Consider the following 23,309-nt stretch of genomic DNA (forward strand, 5'->3'; position numbering starts at 1 on the left):
AACCAATGCGTAGGCCAGTGATGGCAAACCTAAGACACGCGTGTCAGAGGTGACATGTGAACTTATTTTTTGGTTGATTTTTCTTTGTTAAATGGCATTTAAATATATAAAATAAATATCAAAAATATAAATCTTTGTTTTACTATGGTTGCAAATATCAAAAAAATTTCTATATGTGACACAGCACCAGAGTTAAGTTAGGGTTTTTCAAAATGCTGACACGCCAAGCTCAAAAGGTTCGCCGTCACTGGCATAGGCAATCTCAAACATCTGACTTTTGTTAAAACTTCCCTTTTGGGAAGTAATGCTAGATTTCTAAAACTTCCTAAGAGAGTTCAAAGAAAAGGGAGCAAACAATAATAATGGAAACTACCTCACTAATGTTTTAATATTGATTATATGCTAAAATGATAATACTTATGATTAAATATATTATATAAAATATATTGAAATTAATTTTACTTTTTTCAATTAAAAATTTTAAATGAAGTTAAAATGTTTTACATTACACATGACTCCCCTTGTATTTCCAGTGGACAGCACTGGTCTAGAACTCTAGAATTAGACTTGAACCAGGAGTTAAGAGACTTATGTTATAATTAACTTGCCACTTAACTTTATGATCATTATGAAGTCCAATAAGGACTTATAATTATGTTAGTTCTCTTTTCCATAGAGTGAAGTAAATATCTTCCCCTAATCACCTCACAAAAATATATAGACTCAGGCCCTGGCCAATCTGGCTCTGTGGTTAGAGTGTCAGCTCATGGACTGAAGGACTGAAGGGTCAAGGGTTTGATTCCAGTCAAGGGCATGTACCTTGGTTGCAGGGTCAATCCCAGGCCTGGTCAGAGCACATGCAGGAGGCAACCAATTGATGTGTCTCTTTCACACTGATGTCCGCCCCCGCCCCGCCCGATTTTCTCTAAAAATCAATGGGAAAAAATACTCTTGGGTGAGGATTAACAACAACAAAAAAGATTCAAGTGAGAAGTTATGTAAATATACTTCAGAAAAGAAAAAAAAAGCAGAGGTTATTATTATTATTATTATTGTGTGTGTGTGTTTTAATAGGTTACTGATTTTTAGAGAGCGAGAAAGAGAGAAGAGAGAAACACTGAAGTGAGAGTGCAACATTGAAAAGCCACCCTCACTTTCATCTCCCCACTGGGTGGGGGGAGGGGGGGGGTCAAGCCTGCAACCGGGCATGTGCCAGGACCAAGAATTGAACCAGCAACCCTTCAGTGCATGGGATGCCCAACCAACTGAGCCACACTAGCCAGGGCTTTCTGTTTTATTTTGTTAAAATAAAATACCGACTTCTGCGCATGGGCCACGAAGTTTCAATCGCACTGTACATGTGCACCCACACATGGTATTTTGTAGAAGAGCCACACTCAAGGGGCCAAAGAGCTGCATGTGGCTCGCAAGGCGCAGTTTGCCGACCACTGCTCTAGACTAATAAAGACATTTAGTAATTAGTCTCAAACCTAAATAAAAGTTCAGAGCAATAACTCTTTTCAGTAAGAACTACTGGTGTAGCCCAAACAGAAAATGAAGGAAGTCAAGACACTGCCATGCAAAACACTTAATTCACAGAATTAGGGGCTATTGTCAATACACACACAAAATAAATATCCTCCCCTCCAAAATCCCTTTCTCCAATATGAGAACACACAATTCTATTTATCTATTTGATAAAGGATGACTCATGCATCCACTGTAAGAGACTTAAGTAATCTAGTAGGAGTAATCCATAATTTTTCTGCAAGCACTTACAAATGTCAGACCTCTCCAATTTTCACGACTCATCACAACCCAGTCACTGACTTATAAAGCCAGGAGAGATTTTCCCTTTTTTAAGAAAGACAAGGAAGGATGGAAGAAAAAAAAGCTGTATGTATATGCATAGGATAAAAGTTTAAAAGAATATGCCCTGACTGGGTGGGTCAGCTGGTTGGAGCATCATCCCGTATACCAAAAGGTTGTGGGTTTGATTCCCAGTCAGTGCACATACCTAGTTTGGGGTATATAGGGGAGGCAACCAATCGATGTTTCTCTCTCACATTGATGTTTCTCTCTCTCTCTCTCTCTCTCTCTCTCTCTCTCTCTCTCTCTCTCTCTCTCTCTTCCTCTCTACACACACACCCAAGTCTGAAAGAATATAGTAAACCAGAACTGTAATCAGCATTATCTTCCTAAGACAGGGGTTCTCAACCTGTGGGTCGCGACCCTTGGCAGTCGAATGACCCTTTCACAGGGGTCGCCTAAGACCATCCTGCATATCAGATATTTACATTACGATTCATAACAGTAGCAACACTACAGTTATGAAGTAGCAACGAAAATAATTTTATGGTTGGGTCACAACATGAGGAACTGTATTTAAAGGGCCAGAAGGTTGAGAACCACTGTCCTAGGAGGAGGAGAGGAGATGCTTTAATTTTCACTTTAAATGATTCTTAATTGTTTGGATTCTCTTATACTGAACATATATAACTTGTAATTTCTTAGAAAGTTCTCTTAGGAACAACAAATAATTAAAAATATATATGTATGTATGTATGTGTGTACACACACACACACACACACACACACACACACACACACACACACACTAGGGGCCCAGTGCATGAATTTGTGCATCCTGAAAGGAAGTGTGGGCCGTGAGGCTGTGGTAAGCACAGGGGCGGGTCTCTGCCCATGCTCCACGCCCCTGCCTGGCCCCGCCTGCCATGGCCCCCAATCCCATGCACTGGCAGCCCCACTGCTGCTGCTGCTGCTCTCACGCACTGACAGCACTGGCCCCACTTGCACCCACTGACGGTGTGAAGTGATTGGGGCTGGCACCAGCAGCGGGTGCGAGGTGGGGCCAGTGCTGTCAGTGGGTCAAGCGGCGGCTGCTGCCCCAAGCATCCCTCAGGAGCAGGGGAAAGTGGAGAACTCCTCAGGGGCAATCAGGGCTGGCAGCCGCTGTTCGCACCTGCTGACAGCGCCGAGTGATTGGGACCGGCAGGTACAGGCAACAGGTGTGAGCGGTGGCTCCAGTGCCGGGAGCAGGTGCAAGCACCAGGCAAGATCGCGGTGCGTGGGAGCAAAGAATTTTCAATAACCACCAGAGGTTCACTCCGATGAAAGTGACTGGCGCCCTGCCTTGGTCTGGTGCCCCCGCTCACCCGCTCCACCATCCCACCGTGGCCAATACCCACCATGTTCTGCACATGCCCCCTGGTGGTCTGTACACATCATAGTGACAGGCTGTTCTGTTGTTTGGTTGTTCCACTGTTCAGTCTATTCGCATATTAGCCTTTTATTATATAGGATATACATGTATATGATGAAATACTACATTTAAAGCAAGTGGAAAATTGCCCTAGCTGGTTTGGCTCAGTGGATAGAGTGTTAGCCTGCGGACCGAAGGATCCCAGGTTGGATTCTGGTCAAGAGCATGTACCTCAGTTGCAGGATCCTCCCTGGCCAAGGCCATGGTCAAGGTGCACAAGAGGCAACTAATCAATGTTTCTCTCTCACATCGATATTTCTCTTTCTCTCTGTCTCTCCCCCTTCCACTCTCTCTAAAAATCAATGGAAAAATATCCACGGGTGAGGATTAAAGCAAGTGGGAAATTAATAAAATGGGAAAATATCTGGGATATAGTAAGTAAAAAACACACAACATAGATACATATACAGCTATTTATAGAAAAGAAGCTGGAAATAATAATGGTTCACTTATAGATCTGTGGTCCAAATTATATCTAGGTGATATATTTTCTCTTTTGTCTGCATTTTCCAATTTTACTACAATGAATACAATTAACTTCTGCTATAAAATTCCCATGTTTTTGTTAAGGAAAAAAACAAACACTAACAGGTTCCTTTAAAAGCCCCCATTAGGACTTCAATAAATCAAAGTTACAAAACTAAGATATAATAAAAAAAATTTAAGAAAAACATATGTGTAATCAATCCCCTTACCTCACTCCTGGTATCAGGAAGTGACTCCTGTGGATGGAGACAAGCATGTGCTACCTTGATGACGTGTTCCAATTTTTTTGGCTGCTCCTCTACTTTAGCTGCTAGAAATAAGGCCGCTGGAGCCACAGTCTAGATGGAAAAAAATAAATCATATTTAACATTTGTTTATTTCTAGATCAAAGTACCGATCTAAAAAAGGACTAAGTCTCAAAACAAATTCTTTGCTTACCTCAACCACATCACCTTGGTTATGCTTTTTCCTGTACTTAAAAAAATGTCCTCCCCTCACCTATCCATTAATCCACATCAACTTCTAAAAACGGATCCTGTAACACTCTCATTAAAAGCTACCTATTCAAGAAGCTACTAAATGTAGAGAGCTTTCTATTTAAAATGAGGTTCTTTATTAAGTTTGCATTAAAACAGTTTACATACTTTTTAAAAAGGCGTACACTGAAATGTCCAGAAAAGGCAAGTCCATACAGAAGAAAGAAAATAGATTGGTTGCCAGGGGCTAGGAGGAGAAGGGAATGAGAGTGACTGCTAAAGTGTGAGGAGTTTCTTTTTCTGGGGTGATGTAAATGTTCTGGAATTAGATTGTGGTGGTGATGGCACAAGACTGAATATACTATAAAGCAGTGAATTGTACACTTTAAGAGAATTTTATTGTATGAGAATTATCACAATTATACCTATACAGACAGTCCTTGGGTTATGTCGGACTTGACGTATGTCATTTCGTGGTTACGTCGCCATCTCCCATTTATTTATAAAAAAAAAAGTTCTGTCATTTCGATGTATGTACATATGTGCTTTATGTTTTTATTATTTATTTACCACAAGTAAAGGTCAGGAATTATCTTTTAAATTTTTTTTTACTGTTTCACTTCATTATTGCTGTGTATGTGCTCCATGTGAGTGACGTAGGTGCTTATGTAGGTGGGTTCTGACTTATGGCGAAAATCGCATGGCATTATGTTGCGCCATAAGAACGGATTTCGAATGTAACCTGAGAACCTACTGTACTAGCGGCCCGGTGCACAAATTCATGCGTGGGTGGGGTCCCTCGGCCTGGCCAGCGAACAGAGCCGATCAGACTGGCCGGCTGTGGGAGTGCACTGACCACCAGGGGGCTGCTCCTGAGTTTAGCATCTGCCCCCTGGTGGTCCATGCGCATCATAGCTACCAGCCGGTCATCCAGCTGTAATGGTTGCTTAGGCTTTTATATAGAGACTAGAGGCCCGGTACACGAAATTCGTGCACGGGAGAGGGGTGTCCCTCAGCCTGGCCTGCACCCTCTCCAATCTGGGACCCCGAGGGGGATGTCTGACTGCCAGTTTAGGCCAGATCCCACATGCTGCAGCTGCACCTTGGCCTTGTGGGATCGGGCCTAAACCAGCAGTCGGACATCCCTCTCAATCCGGGACCGCTGGCACCTAACTGCTTGCCTGCCTGCCTGATCGCCCCTACCTTGCTCCCCTGCCGGCCTGATCACCCCTACCTTGCCCCTCTGCGGCTTGATTGCCCCTAACTTGCCCCCCTGCCGGCTGAATTGCCCCTACCTTGCCCCTCTGCCAGCCTGATCGCCCCTAACCACCTCTGCCTCGGGCCCCGGCCTAAGCTGCAGTCTAGCCTCCCTCTGCAGGAGGCGACCTAGTAGATCAGGGGAAGGCGCCATCCCCATTACCCTGCTACTGGGGGCCTAAGCCTAGGCCATTTGCAGCTGCGCCTCGGCCCTTCCCAGCCAAGCCTTGGTCCTTACCAGCCACCTGCGGCTGTCTGAGCCTGGGACCTTCTCAGCCTCACACCTGCAGCCCCGTCTGCCTTCCTGATTGCCCCTAACTGCCTCTGCCTCAGCCCCAAGCCTAAGCCACAGTCTGGCCTCCCTCTGTGGGAGGTGACCTGTTGGATCAGGGGAAGATGCCGCTCCCATTACCCCACTGCTGCTGCCTGACCCTGGGCTCTTTGCAGCTGCACCTCGGCCCTTTGCAGCCACCTGTGGCTGCCTGAGCCTGGGACGTACACAGCTGGCCCGGGGCCCACAGATCCCTCCCACCATCATGACCCAGTGGCCTCAGGCCCACAGACCCTTCTTGCCGCCGTGCCTCAGCGACCCAGGGCCCACAGATCCCTCCAGCCACCATGCCCCAGGGCCCACTGTTCGGTCATCCGTCTGGTTGTGACGGACCCTGGCTCTTTATATATTCGGATATTGGGGGGGGGGGGGGGGGAGAGTTCATATATAAAAAAATGAATTCAAAGTATAGTAGTATATTCAAGAGGTTATGGAAGGAACTTAAAAGGGGAGAAAAATGCCTTAGCCAGTTTGGTTCAGTGGATAGAGCATCAGCCTGAGGACCAAAGGGTCCCGGGTTCAATTTTAGTCAAGGGCATACAGCTTGGTTGCCCTTGGTCAGGGCACGTGCAGGAGGCAACCAATCGATGTGTTTCTCTCACATCAATGTTTCTCTCTGTCTTTCCCTCTCTCTTCTACTCTGTCTAAAGATCAATGGAGCCGAACCAGTTTGGCTCAGTGGATAGAGCGTCGGCCTGCAGACTCAGGGGTCCCAGGTTCGATTCCGGTCAAGGGCATGTACCTTGGTTGCGGGCACATCCCCACTGGGGGGCGTGCAGGAGACAGCTGATCGATCTCTCTCATCGATGTTTCTGGCTCTCTATCCCTCTCCCTTCTTCTCTGTAAAAAATCAATAAAATATATTTTTTAAAAAAAAGATCAATGGAAAAATATCCTTGGGTGAGGATTAACCTAAGCTAATAAATAAATAAATAAACAAATAAATAAATAAATAAATAAATAGGGTGGAAATTCACAAGTAGATATCAAACACAGACACTAAACAATACAAGGATAGGCTGACACTCTATCCACTGTGCCAAACCGATTAGGGCACCCAGGAAGTTTTTTATTGCTTCCTTGATCTCACTGGTAATCCATTCATGTAATAACATGCTACTTGAATGTTTTTTGAGTTTTTTATTGTAGTTGACTTCTAGTTTCATCATTGTGATCCAAGAAGATGGTTGGGGTTTTCAATTCTTCTTGAATTTGTGGGACACAAAAGATGTTTAACAAGAGTGACACTAAAAATTTTAGAAAAATATGCAGAGTTAAATAAATATTTAGAAAGATTAGTCTAATGGTATGTGGAACTAAAAGAAGGAAAGGATAGGATATATTTTAAGTTAATTTCTTTAAAAGAACAATATTGAATAATCCAGGCTTTAGAAATAAAATTTAGAGTAGACACTAGTAGTAGAAATACAGGAGAAAAAGAAATACAGATATCACTTGGAAAACTAATAGAGTTTCACTAAATATGTGTATGTATTTTCATGTAGAGAAAAAAATTCTAATGAGATATACTCTAAAATGTTAACAGGATTATCTCTGAATAGTACGCTATATGAAAATCATCATTTTTTCTTTTATTCTGTCTTCTTTTAATTTTATGATGATGATACACATTTATAAGGAGAGAAAAATCAGTTAACAATATAAAAATTAAAAGAACTTTAAAAATGATTAGACAGAGTGGAAAAAGGAAAAGGACAACTCAGAGACAACACTTAAGATTTTTAAGCTCCCAAATTTGCCTTTAAGGGGCTAAAAATATATTTGAAAGGAGATAACTAGATATGGTATACAAACAATGTCTAACAAGGCAAGATAATACCTCAGTCAGTAAAAGCCTGCAAAAGTTAAATTTTAATCTAATCACTTACCAAGTTGGCTTACTGAAACATTTCCCCATCAAAGGCAGTTTCTCAAAGAAATTTTTTTAAAATATGATTTTAGAAAGGAAGGGAGAGGGAGAGATAGAAACATCAACGAGGACCTAGCTGGCATGGCTCAGTGGCTGAACGTCAATCTACAAACCAAAAGGTCATGAGTTCGATTCCAGGTCAGGTCACTTGCCCAGGTTTTGGACTCGCAGGAGGCAATGATTCTCTCTCATCATTGATGTTTCTCTCTCCCTCCCTCCTTCCCTTTCGGAAATCAATACAAATATATATATTTTAAAAAACATCAATGAGAGAGAAACACCGATTGGCTGTCTCCTGACACCTGCTACTGGAGATAAAGCCCGCAACTCTGGGATCCTTTAGTCTGCAGGATGACGCTCAATCCACTGAGCCACACCGGCAGTCTCAGAGGAATTCTTATAAGATTTTTCTTCACTTTAAAAGAATAATGCCAGCTAATATTTGTTTGCTATGTGCAGACACTTTGTAAATTAAATCATTTAAATCCTATTAACTACACTATGACATAGGCACTATTAGTGACTCCAAATAGATAAGAAAACTGGGGCTTAAGGTAACTTGCCAAAGCAGTAAACCAAGGATCCAAATCTAGACATGTCTGACTCCAAAGCCCATTCTCCTAACCTCTAAGAGTCAACTAATGAGAGTAAAATGTACCTAATTAAATTTGGTAGCTATTAAAATAAAACACCTACACTTTTAAATATTTAAATACGGCATAGCCCTAGTTGGTTTGGCTCAGTGGATAGAGCGTCAGCCTGCAGATTGAAAGATCCCAGATTCGATTCTGGTCAAGTGCACATGCCTGGGTTGTGGGCACGATCCCCAGAGGGGGGCGTGCAGGAGGCAGCCAATCAGTGTATCTCTTTCATCATTAATGCTTCTATCTCTCTCTTTCCTTTCTTCTCTAAAATCAATAAAAATATATTAAATAAATAAATAAATAAAATACAGCATAAACACGCACATACACAAGTTCCTCATTACTATTTTTATATTCCCTCACTTGAAAACATTTAAAACTGTACTATAAAAAATTAGGTAATGAGGTTGAATTTCTTCTCAAAATGAGAGTAAATGCTATGCCAGAATTTAAGCAAAAAAATAATAAATCAGTAATATAATCATACTCAGTAAAGATATTAAATTTACTTCAATAAAAAGGCAAGTTCTCTACCTTTATTGGAAATATACTGTATCTTGATCTGAGTGGTGGTTACATACATATAATAATGCAAAAAGTTATTGAGTTGGATATTAGATTTTTTTGCTTTACTGTATGTTATAGCTCAATAAAAATATATAAATAAAAAAGACAAGAGTTCTAGGCTCCAAAACACTGTCAATGAAGAAATACAACTAAATGAGAAAAGTATTCACAACATGTGACATACAGATCTAATGCGTAAAAATGCTCATATAAATAAAAAAATCAGAACAGCCGAAACCGGTTTGGCTCAGTGGATGGAGTGTCGGCCTGCGGACTGAAAGGTCCCAGGTTCGATTCCGGTCAAGGGCATGTACCTGGGTTGCAGGCACATCCCCGGTGGGAGATGTGCAGGAGGCCGCTAATCGATGTTTATCTCTCATCAGTGTTTCTAACTCTCTATCTCTCTCTCTTCCTCTCTGTAAAAAATCAATAAAATATATTTAAAAAAAAAAATCAGAACAATAAAGTGAACTGACAATCAATTTTTAAATTTATTCTTCAATTTCCTGAGAAGAAAAGCCAATAGTCAAAAGCAGCTCAACCTCACTAATTGAAGAAATGTAAATTTAAAAAAAATAATAATTTAGGACTTCCTGTATCTTGTTCAACACTTGAACAAGTAGTTAGAACTTATATTTCCTGAAGTAACAAATATTTGTTGTTAGTAAGGATGTAGAGAAAAGGACCCTCTCCTACAGTGCTGGAAACAATGTATACTGATGTAATCTTTCAGCAGGACGAACTGACACGACATAACATTTTCATTTTATTTTTTTTTAAATATATTTTATTGATTTTTTACAGAGAGGAAGGGAGAGAGATAGAGAGTTAGAAACATCGATGAGAGAGAAACATCGATCAGCTGCCTCCTGCACATCTCCTACTGGGGATGTGCCCGCAACCCAGGTACATGCCCTTGACCGGAATCGAACCTGGGACCTTTCAGTCCACAGGCTGACGCTCTATCCCCTGAGCCAAACCGGTTTCGGCAAACATAACATTTTTAAATGCATGCCCTTTGGCACAGCAATTCCACCTACATGAATTTATATTAAAACTAGAGGCCCAGAGCACGAAATCATGCACAGTACAGTCCCCAGGCCTAGCCTGCGATCAGGGCCATCTTCCCTGGCTGCCAGCAGCCGGCCCCGCCCCCAGCTGCCACTCACCCTGGTTCCCTGTTTGCCATCCAGCGATGGAAGCCTGACGGCCAGGGGAGGGACCAAGAGGTCAGCCATTCCTGCCCACTTGCCAGCCCCACCCCCGCTGCTGGTCACCCTCTGTTTGTGTGGGACGACTGGCAGGGCGGGGGCCTTGGCCTGGCACTGCCCACATTCCCTGCCACCCTCCCCGGGTCCCCGTTCACCACTGGCGATCGGAGCCTGCTGGCGGGGTAAAGAGACCAAGAAGTGGTCAGTGCACCTCATAGTGACTGGTTGAGCAGTCATTCTGGCTGTTCTACCGTTATGGTCGCTGGGCTTTTATTATATAGGATAGTCATATAAATGCATTATATCTGTACCAGACTATCTTATCTAACGTTATTTGTAATATAATAAATTACAAACCACCCAAATACCCACCAATAGGGAGCTGGTGAAATAAATTATAGCAAAAACACAAAGAAAGGGAGGGGGGGTCAATCGGGGAAAAAGGAGACATGTAAAACTTTAGACAATAAAATAAAAACACACAAAGAAATGCTATGTGGTCATTTAAAATAATGAGAAACCAATATGAAAAGATGTCCAATTTATACTGTTAAGTGATAAAGGCAAGTTGTGTAAGAGTAGTATAGTAAGAAGTGATTTTTATATGTACAGAAAAATACCTAGGACACCATATTCCTAAACATCCTATATAATAAAAGGGTAACATGAAAATAGACCAAACAGCAGAACAACCAACCAAAGGGTAATATGCTAATGATATGCTAAGGCTGCTCAACCGCTCACTATGACATGCACTGACCACCAGGGGGCAGTCAGTTGACCACTCACTATGGTGTGCACTGACCACCAAGGGGCAAATGCTCCAACCAGTAGGTTAGCTTGCTGCTGGGGTCTGGCCGATTGGGACTGAGTGAGACAGGCCAGACACGCCCTGGAGCCCTCCCGCAGCCCCTCCCTGGCTGGCCAACCTCCCGTGTTCCTCCCAGGCCCGATCATGCTCCGATGGGGTCCCTCAGCCTGGTCTGCGCCCTCTCGCAATCCGGGACCCCTCAGAGGATGTTGGCAAGCTGGTTTCAGCCTGATCCAGCAGGCCACTCCCCTTGGGAGGGTGCCAGATGCAGGGCTCATGGCTGACGAGCACTGTGGCGCCAGCGCGAGCCTCTACCGATCGGGACTGATTGGGCCTGTGGGTTTCGGCCCAATCCCTGCAGGCCACCCAGAGGGACCCCACCCATGCACAAATTCGTGCACTGGGCCTCTAGTTTATCAATGGTTACCTCTGTAAGTGGGATTACATTTCTACATTATACATTTTATATTGTTTTCATTTTTACCATGAGCATTTATTACCTTTGTAATAATAATTTAAAAAACACACCTGCCCGGCGTAGCTCAGTGGTTGAGCATCGACCTATGAACCAGAAGGTCATGGTTCGATTCCCAGGCAGGACATATGTCCAGGTTGCGGGCTTGATTTCCATTATGGGGCATGCTGGAGGCAAACAACCAATGATTCTCTCATTACTGATGTTTCTATCTCTCCCTCACCTTCTCCCTTCCTATCAATAAAAAAATATTTTTTAAAAATGCATAGGAGCTTAATAGGACGTGTAACATCAATGCTACAACAATGTATTAAGTCCCCTCAAATTTGAATTTGGATTTATCACAGCTAAACTCTTCAAATTAGCATACTAAAGGGGAAATATTTTTTTAATCTATTTCTTTGATTTCAGAGAGGAAGGAAGAGGGAGAGATAGAAACATCAATGATGAGAGAGAACTGGCTGCCTCCTGCACGCCCCCTACTGGGGATTGAGCAACCCAGGTATGTGTCCTTGGCCGAAATCATACCTGGGACCATTCAGTCCGCAAGCTGACGCTCTATCCACTGAGCCAAACAGGCTAAGGCAAGGGGAAATATTTTTGATCTGTTAATTCCAAAATGTGCCCAAAATCAGTTCTCTAGATCAGGGGTCCTCAAACTACGGCCCGCGGGCCACATACAAATACAAATATTGTATTTGTTCCCGTTTTGTTTTTTTATTTCAAAATAAGACATGTGCAGTGTGCATAGGAATTTGTTCATAGTTTTTTTTTTAACTATAGTCCGGCCCTCCAACAGTCTGAGGGACAGTGAACTGGCCCCCTGTTTAAAAAGTTTGAGGACCCCTGCTCTAGATAATCAACAATCCCAAATTAAAAGTCACTGGATTTGAAAAAGGTCACAACATCACAAAGAATCTCTCTATACCGGATAATTACCATTCATTCATTCAACCAGTTTACTAACGGTTCTTTGGAGGATACACAGAAAAGTGAGTCTCTGTCCTTGCTAAGCTTAATACATAGGAAATAAGGAAAGATAATTTAGTAACTAACTGATTTGAGATTTATTTCACCCTGGTTTTCAAATCTTTACCATGATAGTACTGAATAGTTTCCTCTTCACCACACCCCTAGTGGGGATTCCTGTTGGCACTGAATTGGCACCAAAGAACACTGGTTGACATAATGAAAGCCAGACAAAAAGGTGACATAGTGAATAATTTTATTTATATGAAATGTCCAAAACTGGGAAATCTATAAACATGGAGAGTAGATTAATGGTAGCCTATAGCTAGTGAGATGGGAGAATGGTGGGGTGAGACATAAGGGGCACAGGGTTTCCTTTTGAGGTGATGAAATGTTCGAAAATTGATAGCAGTGATGACTGCCTTCATCTGTGCATATACCAAAAATCATCAAATTGTGTACTGTAAATGGGTGGATTGTATGGTATGAGAATTATATCTCAATAAATGTTGAAAGCCCTAACCAGTTTGGCTCAGTGGATAGAGCGTCAGCCTGTGGACTCAAGGGTCCCAGGTTCGATTCCGGTCAAGGGCATGTTCCTTGGTTGTGGGGACATCCCCAGTAGGGAGTGTGCAGGAGGCAGCTGATCGGTTTCTCTCTCATCGATGTTTCTAACTCTCTATCCCTCTCCCTTCCTCTCTGTAAAAAAATCAATAAAATATATTTAAAAAAATAAAAATCATCATTCTCCCCTTTAAAAAAATAAAGTAAGTGTTAAAAGAAAAAATCTTTACTGTAACAAAAGGGAAGAAATGCAGAAAAATTTCAGAACTGGCAAACAGCTATGGACTTCCTCTTCAAATTTAGTTCTTTATCCCTTACCTTCTATTCTAGAGCTATCAGATACCCTCATTAAATGCTTCTCTCTCCCACCCTAGCCAATTTTGCTCAGAGGTTAGTGTCGACCCACAGACTGAGGGGTCTAGGGTTCCATTCCAGTCAAGGGCATGTACCTTGGTTGTAGGCTCGATCCTAGCTCTGGTCAGGGCACATGCAGGAGGCAACCAATCGATGTGTCTCTCTCACACAGATGTTTCTCTCTGTCTTTCCCTCTCCCTTCCACTTTCTCAAAAAAAACATCAATGGAAAAAATAGCCTTAGGTGAAGATTAACAAAAAGCAGCTTCTCTCTCCCTTAATAAGGGTCTGCTCCTTGCCATCAGAGATAGAGCATAGCTGGAGGTAAGGAGGGTAAGAGTAGTAGAAAGCCAAGCTGATTGGATAATCAACAAAAATTGGGAATACTTAATCCGCAAATCCAAAGGGTTTTCTGTGCAATTACTCCCAATACTGATCCCACCAATATCTTACGTTACAAGAACAGTATCTAGCTTCACAGAGCCTCTTCCTATGGCATTAGGGAAAAAAACTCAAAATTCATCATCCTAAGTCTGAAACACTTTTCCTCAAAACAATATTAAAAAAGAAAAAGAAATATTTAATTCACAAATCCAAATGTGTTCATCAAATGTAGCCCTATTACCTGTGAGTTTATTAAACAAGTATAGTTTTACCTACAGATATCACTATGAATTCACTTTTAAGTCACTTATAAATAATGCTAAATAGGGCCATTTCAGGTAACAAAACTGAAAATAGCACTATTTACAATTCTGCCCAGAAAAGAAAAATCGCTTTATCACTATTATTTTCTTTTTCCTGTCTTAAAAGTCATCCTCAGTCATTACATAATGTACCTCTACCTTCCTCCTCCAACCTGTCATTTACTGAAATTTTATCAAATCTAAATAACTTATATTTATTTGTTTTCCTATGACCATATTATTTACCACTAGAGGCCCAGTGCACGAAATTCGTGCACTCGGGGAGCCTGCAGGGAGTGGGCCTAAACCGTCAGTCAGATATCCTTAGTGCTGCTGCGGAAGCAGGAAAGGCTCCCACCATCATCAGCCATGAGCCTGGCTTCTTGGGGCCCCGCCCCCCACCAGTCACCCCAACCGGCGCGGCGATTGGGGCCCCAGAAGCTGGGCTCACAGCTTCTGGCTGAGCGGCACTCACCCTGTGGGAGCACATTAACGACCAGTGGGCAGCTCCTGAATTGAGCCCCTGCCCCCTGGTGGTCAGTGCACATCATAGCGACTGGTCATTCCACAGTTCAGTCAATTTGCATATTAGCCTTTTATTATATAGGATTTCAAAAATTACAGCCCTGGCCAGGTGGCTCAGTTGGCTGAACATCATCCCATGCACCAAGAGGTAACCGGTTCAATTCCCCATCAGGACACATATCCTGGTTGTGGGCTCGATCCTGAGTAGGGCGGTATATGGGAGCCAGCAGATGGATGTTTCTCTCTTTTCCTCTCCCTTCCTCTCTCTCTCACATCAATAAAAATATATTTTTTAAAAATTACATTTAAAATTAAGCAGTTTCCCTTTAATTCTATTCTCCCAACCCATATGTTAAGTGTTCAATAACCTATTTCTTTACTAAAGATTCACTTACTCTAAGGATGCACTGAACCTACCAAACAACTAACTAGACCAGTGGTCGGCAAACTGCAGCTCACGAGCCACATGCGGCTCTTTGGCCCCTTGAGTGTGACTCTTCCACAAAATACCACGTGCGGGTGCTCATGTACAGTGCGATTGAAACTTCATGGCCCATGCGCAGAGGTTGGTATTTTGTGGAAGAGCCACGCTAAAGGGACCAAAGAGCCATATGTGGCTCGTGTGCCACAGTTTGCCGACCAATGAACTAAACGCTTCAAAGGAAATTTGGAAGGCTGGATTCAGAACAGTAGTATGGCACATAATAAAAGTGACCAACCCTAAATTCTAAACTCCAAATCCCAGTTCAGCAGCAAAGATCAACCACAAAAGAAAAATGAAGTTGGAATTAATCATAAAAGGATTAAACCATATAAAAAATACTTACGTATCGATGGAACTGTGTGAAGGACTGAATCATGTAGAATCGATGCATGTATACTATAGCAGTGTTGATCGTCAATTGTGAGCTTAAATATTCAAGTTAAGGCCCCAAACCAGGCAGGCAGTACAATTCCCAAAAGTACAATCTTTCTATTCTCCCAAAATGACCACACAAGCTGAGCACAGCAGATGTTCCCAAATGAAAATATTTACCTCTCCATCAAATTATTAACTACCAGTTGACACTTAGCACACCTTAAACGTAACAGTTATTCACTACAAATTTACTGAATAAACAAGCAAGCTTCTTAGCATGTGTGAATCAAGAAGGGACATAAACAAAATTACACAAGTCCTAAACCCATCACTTGCCTACTGAAAATCCTGCAATGGTGATTCATTAGCTCAGGACCTCTCCTCACATGATTTACAACGCCCTCCCTGACCTGGCCCTAGGAATATGGCTCAACTTTTAAACTTTAGCAATTTTTTCAGTTCTACTTCTCTCTGGCAACCAAGCCTTCTCATAAGGTGATCCCTGGGACCAAAAATACTGTGGAATGATTTTATATTCAATCACTGACAAAATGTTAAATACCTTATTTCTAAAGACCTCAGAAGACAATGTGGGGTATACAGAATGAGGCCGTTTCATATTGTCAACAACCTTAATAACAACACACATATAAAAAGGAAAGGGCTAGAATGCAACGAAACAGAATTTCAAACAAAATATTTAACTCAGTACACTGACTGGGTGCTTAAAAAACACAATGGATATTGGCAAGAAAGAGAACACCTCTTTTGAAGTGAGCACTTAAAACATAAACGTTCAGCAATACATTTAAGTGGAAGGTGCACCCAAGGACAGCTTTTCACTTTCAGAATGAAAAGAACTTTAAAACTATTCTAGCCTTTTCTGCTACAAAATGAGTATATTTTCTGACCAAAATGCTAGAATTGGCCTGTTCTGTTTGGACCCATCCATGCACGAGGCTTCACCAATGAACCAGGTGGCCATAGCAAGGGTGCACCCTGGTAGCTAGCACCCGCATTCGCACCCTGGTAGCAGGGGTGGTGCCGACCCAGTGCATGTTCACCTTCAAGAGGAAGACAGGGCAGATGACCAAGATCATCAAGATGCCTATATCCAAGCCCTGCATATCTGGATATTGCTTACCACCTATGTTGTTATTCTAGACAAATTCAAGAACAGAAAAACTCAAGAATGCCCTAAGGAAGATTGGGTAACCAAGAAATTACTAAGATTCTGCTACACATGTGAAAATGATGCCAGAATTCCTGAAAAGTTCAGTTCACATGGAGACTCCTACAAGAGTAGAAGAAATTATGTGGCCTTATCAAAGGAGGAGCTGTCAATTTTCAGATTAACAGACTTCGAATTGACACTAAGTTTTCTTACATAGGAGAAAGATGTTCAATATGTCATAATTTTCATTGACAACTGCTAGCTGGTTTCAGATGAATGTCGAAGTTACTGCAACTGAAGAGAAAATATTATGCTACTGAAATTGATCCTGTTCTGCCCAGCCTTCCTGGCTCAGTGGTTGAGCGTTGACTTATGAATCAGGAAGTCAAGGATCGATTCCCAGCCAAGGCACATGCCAGGGTTGCAGGCTCAATCTCCAGTGTGGGGCCTGCAGGAGGCGTTCGATCAATGATTCTCTCACCATTGATGTTTTTCTCTCTCTCTCCGTCTCTCTTCCTCTCTGAAATCAATAAAAATATATTTAAAAAGAAAAAGAAAAATTGAGCCTGTTCTTACCATAGAAGAGTAGTACTCTTATGTTATAGAATGGTAAACTAAATGACATGGTTTGTGGAATAGGTTTCATCAAAACCTAAAGAAATTGACAGAATCTGACGTTATGCTCAAGGAACATGAAAATTTGTCTGATAAGCTCCAACATAATATACCTGTGTTCATATTTTTGGCTGGTATCAGTATGTACTAGAGATTATCCATCAAGTTGGTGTTTATTATCCAAATGTGAAATAGTGTCCAACTTCATGGATTTTGATGACAATGGGGTACTCAAAGGATTTAAAGGAGAATCAATTCATGTATTTAACAAACATAATGATGTCTTAAAGAATTCAGAAAATTCTTTAAAAGACAATAGCAATATAATTTGTATGAGAGACTCCCAGGGACACTTAAGGCAGATATGTAGCCAAGTTGAATACATTCTGAAAAATGGGTATCTAAGTGAACGAGGGGATGCGCTTTTAGAAAAGCACATGGAATCTAATGCTATTGTTCTAATAAAAGACAAATCATTGGAGGGGGCCACCTCTAACTTACAAAAAGATTCTGTAAAGAAGCATTCTTCAAGAAGACCTCTTTCCTCAGGATGAAATTGATGCAAGAACTGTGCATCTGTTCACCTTGCTGAAAGACTTTTATTTATAATATATTCTTGCTTTGCAAGTTTTTCTCTACATTACTGAATTATTTTCAAACATGTGGAGTCCATCAACTGGAAGCTCCTTTTTCTCCACCTCTCTCTACACACTCCTCACCATATTTTTTAACATTTAAAAAAAAAAAAATCTCCCTTTTTGTCTGACATCTTAGCAGCCTTGTAGCAGATGCTCTTTAAGTTTTGCTATGTCACCCAAGGTCAACAATAAAGATACTGGAAAGTCAGCCAAGAAAGACAAAGACCCAATGAACAAATCTGGGGGCAAGGTCAAAATTAGACGTGGTCCAAAGGCAAAGTTCAGGACAAGTTCAATAACCTAGTCTAGTCTGACAAAGCAACATTATAACAAACTGTAACAAAGTTCCCAACTATAATAAGCTTATAAACCCAACTGTTTCCCTTGAGAGACTGAAGATCCACAGTTCCCTGGCCAGGGCAGCCTTTCAGGAGCTCCTTAGTAAAGGACTTATTAAACTAGTTTCAAAGCACAGAGCTCAAGTAATTTACACCAGAAACACCAAAGGTGGGGATGCCTCAGCTGTTGAAGATGCATGAACAACAGGCCCTACCAACTGCGTATTTTGAAAAATAAACTGTATTAAATCAGGGAGAGGGGATATCTTAAAGTTAAAATTTGAAAAATAACTCTCTATTTCCAAAGAGCATTTTGTAGTTAATGTTGTTATGATGTTTTTGAGGAGTCTCTTTACACTGGGAAAGTTTGTAGAAGTTTAGAAAGTTTTACGAAATGGTGAAATAATGTGTATGATTTTTAAGTATAGCCATTTTTGTAATTTGTGTGAATTATGCTGATGGTATCTCCATCTACTAAAATTGTGTTATTTTGGTTAATTTGTTTCAGGAAAATTGATAATTACCAAAAAATACTGGTACTTGATGTTTGAAAAAACTGTTGGTATCCACATGTCACTAATCATGATTAAATGTTTTGTATCGAAGTTCTGATAATATGAAATGAAAAGCCAAAAAATGCTTGAGGGAAAAAATCACTATATTACCTCATCTTTGAAATATGAGAAAAACAAATACACATCAGCACTGAGTATCTTAAAACCCCAACTTTTTTTTTATTCTCTAGAGAATTTTTGTAAGAATTTATTTGAGCTAAACAGGATATGCCGAAAAGTAAGGTCTCAACATGACTCAGAAAAATGCTTTCAAAAACCCAATATTTTTCAATGTTTTTTTAAACCGTTAGATCATTAGGTCTACATCCCTACAAATCTTAACTGGCATCCCCCCTTCTTCTGAAATTCTATGAAACTCTAACAGTAGCTACTATTTGAACTTGAGTGTCAAGTATTGTGTAGGCCATTGAAATTAAATGCAAGAAGTATCACCCCATTTTACAGAGAACACCAAGAATTTGACAGCTTTCTTAGAGAGATAAGTGGGAAGAATAAACTTTGAACCAAAGCTGGGCATTAATTCTAGGCCACCCTTTATAAGATCCTCAAGTAATGAATTTCTCAAAATTCTCTATACACACTAAATTCAAGACGCAGTCATCAACGCTAAAACCTCCACCAGGGCCTAGGGCCTAGGCCCTAGGGCATAGCAGAAAAGCATAATCTCAAAGTCACCAGAACAGGCGATCAGAACACACCGAAAATGGCCTAAGAACGGCCGGTTAAAACATAAAGCCGGGAAGCACACGAATTCCCGGCAGGGTTGGTGGCACCGGTGAGCGAGCGGGAAATTAATTCCGCCTCGCCTCCCTCGCGCGAACACTGAACTTTCAGCCTGCCCCACCGCAGTCTCTCCCACCCGACATCAGCCCCTGCCCACCCTCTCCCCACTTCCGTCCCTTAGAGAGCCCGGGGCCTGGACGCGAGCGCAAGCCGGGACTGATTCCAAGGCCGAAGGCCTAGGCCGCAAGGATACACATAAAGACGTTGCCCCATGTCCTGGAGCAGATTGGCCGCCTGCTGACGATAAGAAAGTTCTTTATCTGGGTCCAGCCCAAAGCGACGGGATGGGCTATTTTCCAGCTGTTCTCGAGTAAAATACCACCGTTTGTTGTTCTTTCTCTCTTCCTCCATAGTGCTCCAACCAGAAGGCAGCGGCGAAGGCTGCAAGCGCTTCCCAGCGTCACTTGAGCGGCGACACACATCCGCTGTGCAGAGGCAACTGCGCCGTGACGAACTTCCGCCAAGGATGGCCGGATAGGTTGTGACACGCTTCCGCCGAGGAGAATAGTTGAAGGCTCTACTTCCTTAATGGATCACGCGACAACCAGTAACCAAGTAAACAGCCAATAGGCGAGCAGGAAAGACCTCGGGGTGGGGACGCGAGTGCCCCTCATGTGACTCTTGGAGGGAGGGTGAGGTTAAAAGTTTTCGTTCAAAACCACGTCCCCTCTCGCGAGAAGTAGGCTGAGCATTCGCGCCCTGCGCGAGAGGGTGAGGCAATGTTTGTGGCGGGATTAGGCGCCCGCCCACGCGCCGCTCCGCGGCTTCTCGGAGAATTTCGCTCGTGGCGGAGGTGGCGATATAAAATGGGGCAGATGGAGAACTTGACAGAGAAAATAGGTGAGACTGACAAAAACTAAAAAAGTGATCATAGTGGCCCTATCGTATATCGTAACGTGAAGCAACTGGAAGCTCTCACACTATTGATAACAATGTAAATTACGCATTTGGGACCCTAAAGCCTTGAATGCATTCCTAGCGTCTCCACAGTGATCCAACTTAAAGGAATAAAATGAATAAAGTCGCTTTCCTTGATTCAACTCCTGTCACTCAACTTATTGGCTGTCATGCAGCACGCAGAACTAGTTTTCACTCAATTACAATAATACTTTGAGTTTTGTTTATTTCTAGATGTGGCTGTTCCAATGCAGGAAGTTTAGTTTGGTTTAAGTCATTCTCAATTATTTCCTTCCATTCCAGGCCCTATCTGCCATATACTGCCTGCAGTAAGCCTTAGCTCTGTTTTCTCCAGAAAAATTGAGGTTCAGAAAGATGTAAATTACATCAGGTTATATAACATTTAAAAAAAAATAATTTCAAACTTCCTTCATCATAGACTTTTTTCTTTTAATAGAATAAGCACTTTTCCAGTTATGTAGTTATGTATGTTGTTTTTTAAAAGTCGAATTTATTTCTCCCAGATCCCTCTTGCCTATATCTCTGACCTGTGTTTGGTTCTCCACTTAATCTCTTGGATCAGCGGTTTTCAACTGATGTGCTGCAAGAATCTTTAAAACATGCAATACGGGCACTGGCCTCTTTTCCCTTTCAGTGGTTCTCAACCTTCTGGCCCTTTAAATACAGTTCCTCATGTTGTGACCCAACCATAAAATTATTTCCGTTGCTACTTCATAACTGTAATGTTGCTACTGTTATGAATCGTCATGTAAATATCTGCTATGCAGGATGGTCTTAGGTGACCCCTGTGAAAGGGTCGTTCGACCGCCAAAGGGGTCGCGACCCATAGGTTGAGAACCGCTGCCTTAGATTGTCAAATAAGAGAATGACAACAGCCAACACAACAATAGCCGTCTGGTATGAATGAATCAATTATACCTTTTTTGTTAGATTGGCCAAAAATATATAAATATTTTCTGGTGTGTTACAGAATTTTAGTAATTAGTTTGTGTGCCATGAGGTGAAAAAAGGTTGAAAATCGCTGTGTTAGATTGGTGGCTCCATTCTGTATTTGCTATCCTGGTTGAGTATACTAGTCTTACAAGAGAAGTTCTGGTATCCGTAAGGCTTCAGGCAATGCACCTGCTAACCAATGGCTTGCTACCCTGCCATACAGAAGAGGAGGACCGTGTAAATCAGAGAAAAGAAATATTCCTTGGCTGAAGATTAAATTACTTGAAAGTAGGCAGCAGTGATAACATAATTGATAAAGGTGACTTTTTGTGTCAGGCCAGAATCCAAATCCAAGCTATTAAATTTTTTTAAAAAACCATCTTAACCATGTTTGTTGTTTTTTTTTTAATATATTTTATTAATTTTTCACAGAGAGGAAGGGAGAGGGACAGAGAGCTAGAAACATCGATGAGAGAGAAACATCGATCAGCTGCCTCCTGCACATCTCCCACTGGGGATGTGCCCGCAACCCAGGTACACGCCCCTGACCGGAATCGACCCTGGGACCCTTGAGTCCGCAGGCCGACGCTCTATCCACTGAGCCAAACCGGTTTCGGCAACCATGTTTTAAATTTATTGATTTTAGAGAGAGGACAGGAAAGAGTGAAAGAGAAACATTAGTGTATGTGCCCTGACCGGGGATTGAACCCGCAACATTGATATATTTGGATGATGCTCTAACCAACTGAGCTACCTGGCCAGAAAATCATTTTTAAGTGTACATGTCAGTAGTGTCAACTATATTCACATTATTATGTAACTGGTCTCTACAACTTCTTCATTTTGCAGAACTGAAATTCTGTACCCATTGAACAAGTCCTCATTTCCCCCTCTGCCTAGCCCCATTCTACTTGCTGTTCCTATGAGTTTAACTACTTTAGATACGTCATAGACATGGAATCATACAGTATTTGTCTGTCTGTGACTAGCTTATAGCATTATACTAAGTTTTAGTATAATGACCTCAAAATTACAAGCTACTCCTTTAACTAGCTGTGTGATCTTAAATGTCATCTCTGCATACTGTCAGAACACCTGACATAGTAGGTATTCGATACATGTTTATGGTCAAAATAATGTTAACCCTCTGGTATGTTGACCTTAAAGAACAACTGACAAATCTTAAGCCAGAGGAATTTTTTGTTGTTAAATAGGACCCCTTTTTCTGTAAATCATACCTATAAGGCTACTCTTCTTACTCACTAGACTAATCTTGTACAGGATTATACCATATTTCATGGTTTAATCTTATTTTGCTGTGCTTAGCAATGTCATATTTCAGTTGTGTCAAATATTACCATTTGTTACAGATAAAACAATTTCTCCCAACGTTCTTATAGTTTCCAAATTAAAATATGAAAAGATGGTGTTCTCTTCCAAACTATCCCTAACTCTACATTCAGTAATGTCATAGTAGCTTGAAATTGGCCAAGGTGTGTATGTGCTGATAAATTATTAACAGCCAGCTACCCAGAAAAGTAATTGTAAGTATATGTATACGTACATAAAGTTTATTGTAAAAATTACTGATATAAAGGATGGGTAGCACACATTTTATAAAAAATAAAGTATGCAATCTTTATTTATAGCCAACTGGTTCTCACAGAATGCTTTCATTGAGTTTTACCAAACTCTTTGAATCAAGAACCAACCTATGATTGCATTTGACAGATGAGGATAGCTTTGACTATTGGTTGACATTTTCATTTGCATTATCCAATAAGATGAAAGTGAAACAATGAGACTTATGTTGGAACTTTATTTATCAGTGACTTGAGCAATGTCTTTGCTGAATTGGATAATAGTTTTTGAATACTGGAAGAATATTTCAGTTTTTTGTGCTATTTA

General features: G+C 41.5%; 2 protein-coding genes, 1 long non-coding RNA gene and 1 pseudogene across 9 annotated transcripts in view; 3 read left to right on the forward strand and 1 right to left on the reverse strand.

The window, feature by feature from the left end:
• Window positions 1–6,710, forward strand: part of LOC132227526 (uncharacterized) — a 65,908-nt gene extending 59,198 nt beyond the window's left edge. Inside the window, exon 2 of the long non-coding RNA XR_009451205.1 lies at window positions 6,494–6,710. This is a non-coding gene — a long non-coding RNA (uncharacterized LOC132227526). The remainder of the gene's footprint in view (window positions 1–6,493) is intronic.
• The window catches only part of CCNT1 (cyclin T1), a 48,956-nt gene extending 28,937 nt beyond the window's left edge, over window positions 1–20,019 (reverse strand). Inside the window, exons 1-3 of one of the 7 annotated variants that reach the window (XR_009451200.1) lie at window positions 19,744–20,014; window positions 15,396–15,477; window positions 3,979–4,107 (exon numbers count right to left, since the gene is read on the reverse strand). Coding sequence is in view for 5 of the 7 variants with exons in the window: in XM_059682711.1 (XP_059538694.1) it covers window positions 3,979–4,107; window positions 15,396–15,477; window positions 19,744–19,901 (369 nt within the window). In the remaining 2 variants the exon portion in view is untranslated. Of the gene's footprint in view, window positions 1–3,978; window positions 4,108–15,395; window positions 15,478–19,743 lie in introns of all 7 variants that reach the window. The other 6 variants (XR_009451199.1, XM_059682711.1, XM_059682708.1 and 3 more) reach the window with 6 other exon arrangements.
• On the forward strand, window positions 16,165–17,770 carry LOC132225712 (cytosolic 5'-nucleotidase 3A-like; annotated as a pseudogene).
• Window positions 20,020–20,133: 114 nt separating the features above from the next.
• SPMIP11 (sperm microtubule inner protein 11) overlaps window positions 20,134–23,309 on the forward strand; it is a 38,716-nt gene continuing 35,540 nt past the window's right edge. Inside the window, exon 1 of the mRNA XM_059682719.1 lies at window positions 20,134–20,390. Within this exon, the coding sequence (XP_059538702.1) occupies window positions 20,270–20,390 (121 nt within the window). The 5' untranslated portion in view covers window positions 20,134–20,269. The remainder of the gene's footprint in view (window positions 20,391–23,309) is intronic.

Source organism: Myotis daubentonii, chromosome 2 (genome assembly GCF_963259705.1).
Source record: "Myotis daubentonii chromosome 2, mMyoDau2.1, whole genome shotgun sequence".
Taxonomy (NCBI): Eukaryota; Metazoa; Chordata; class Mammalia; order Chiroptera; family Vespertilionidae; genus Myotis; species Myotis daubentonii.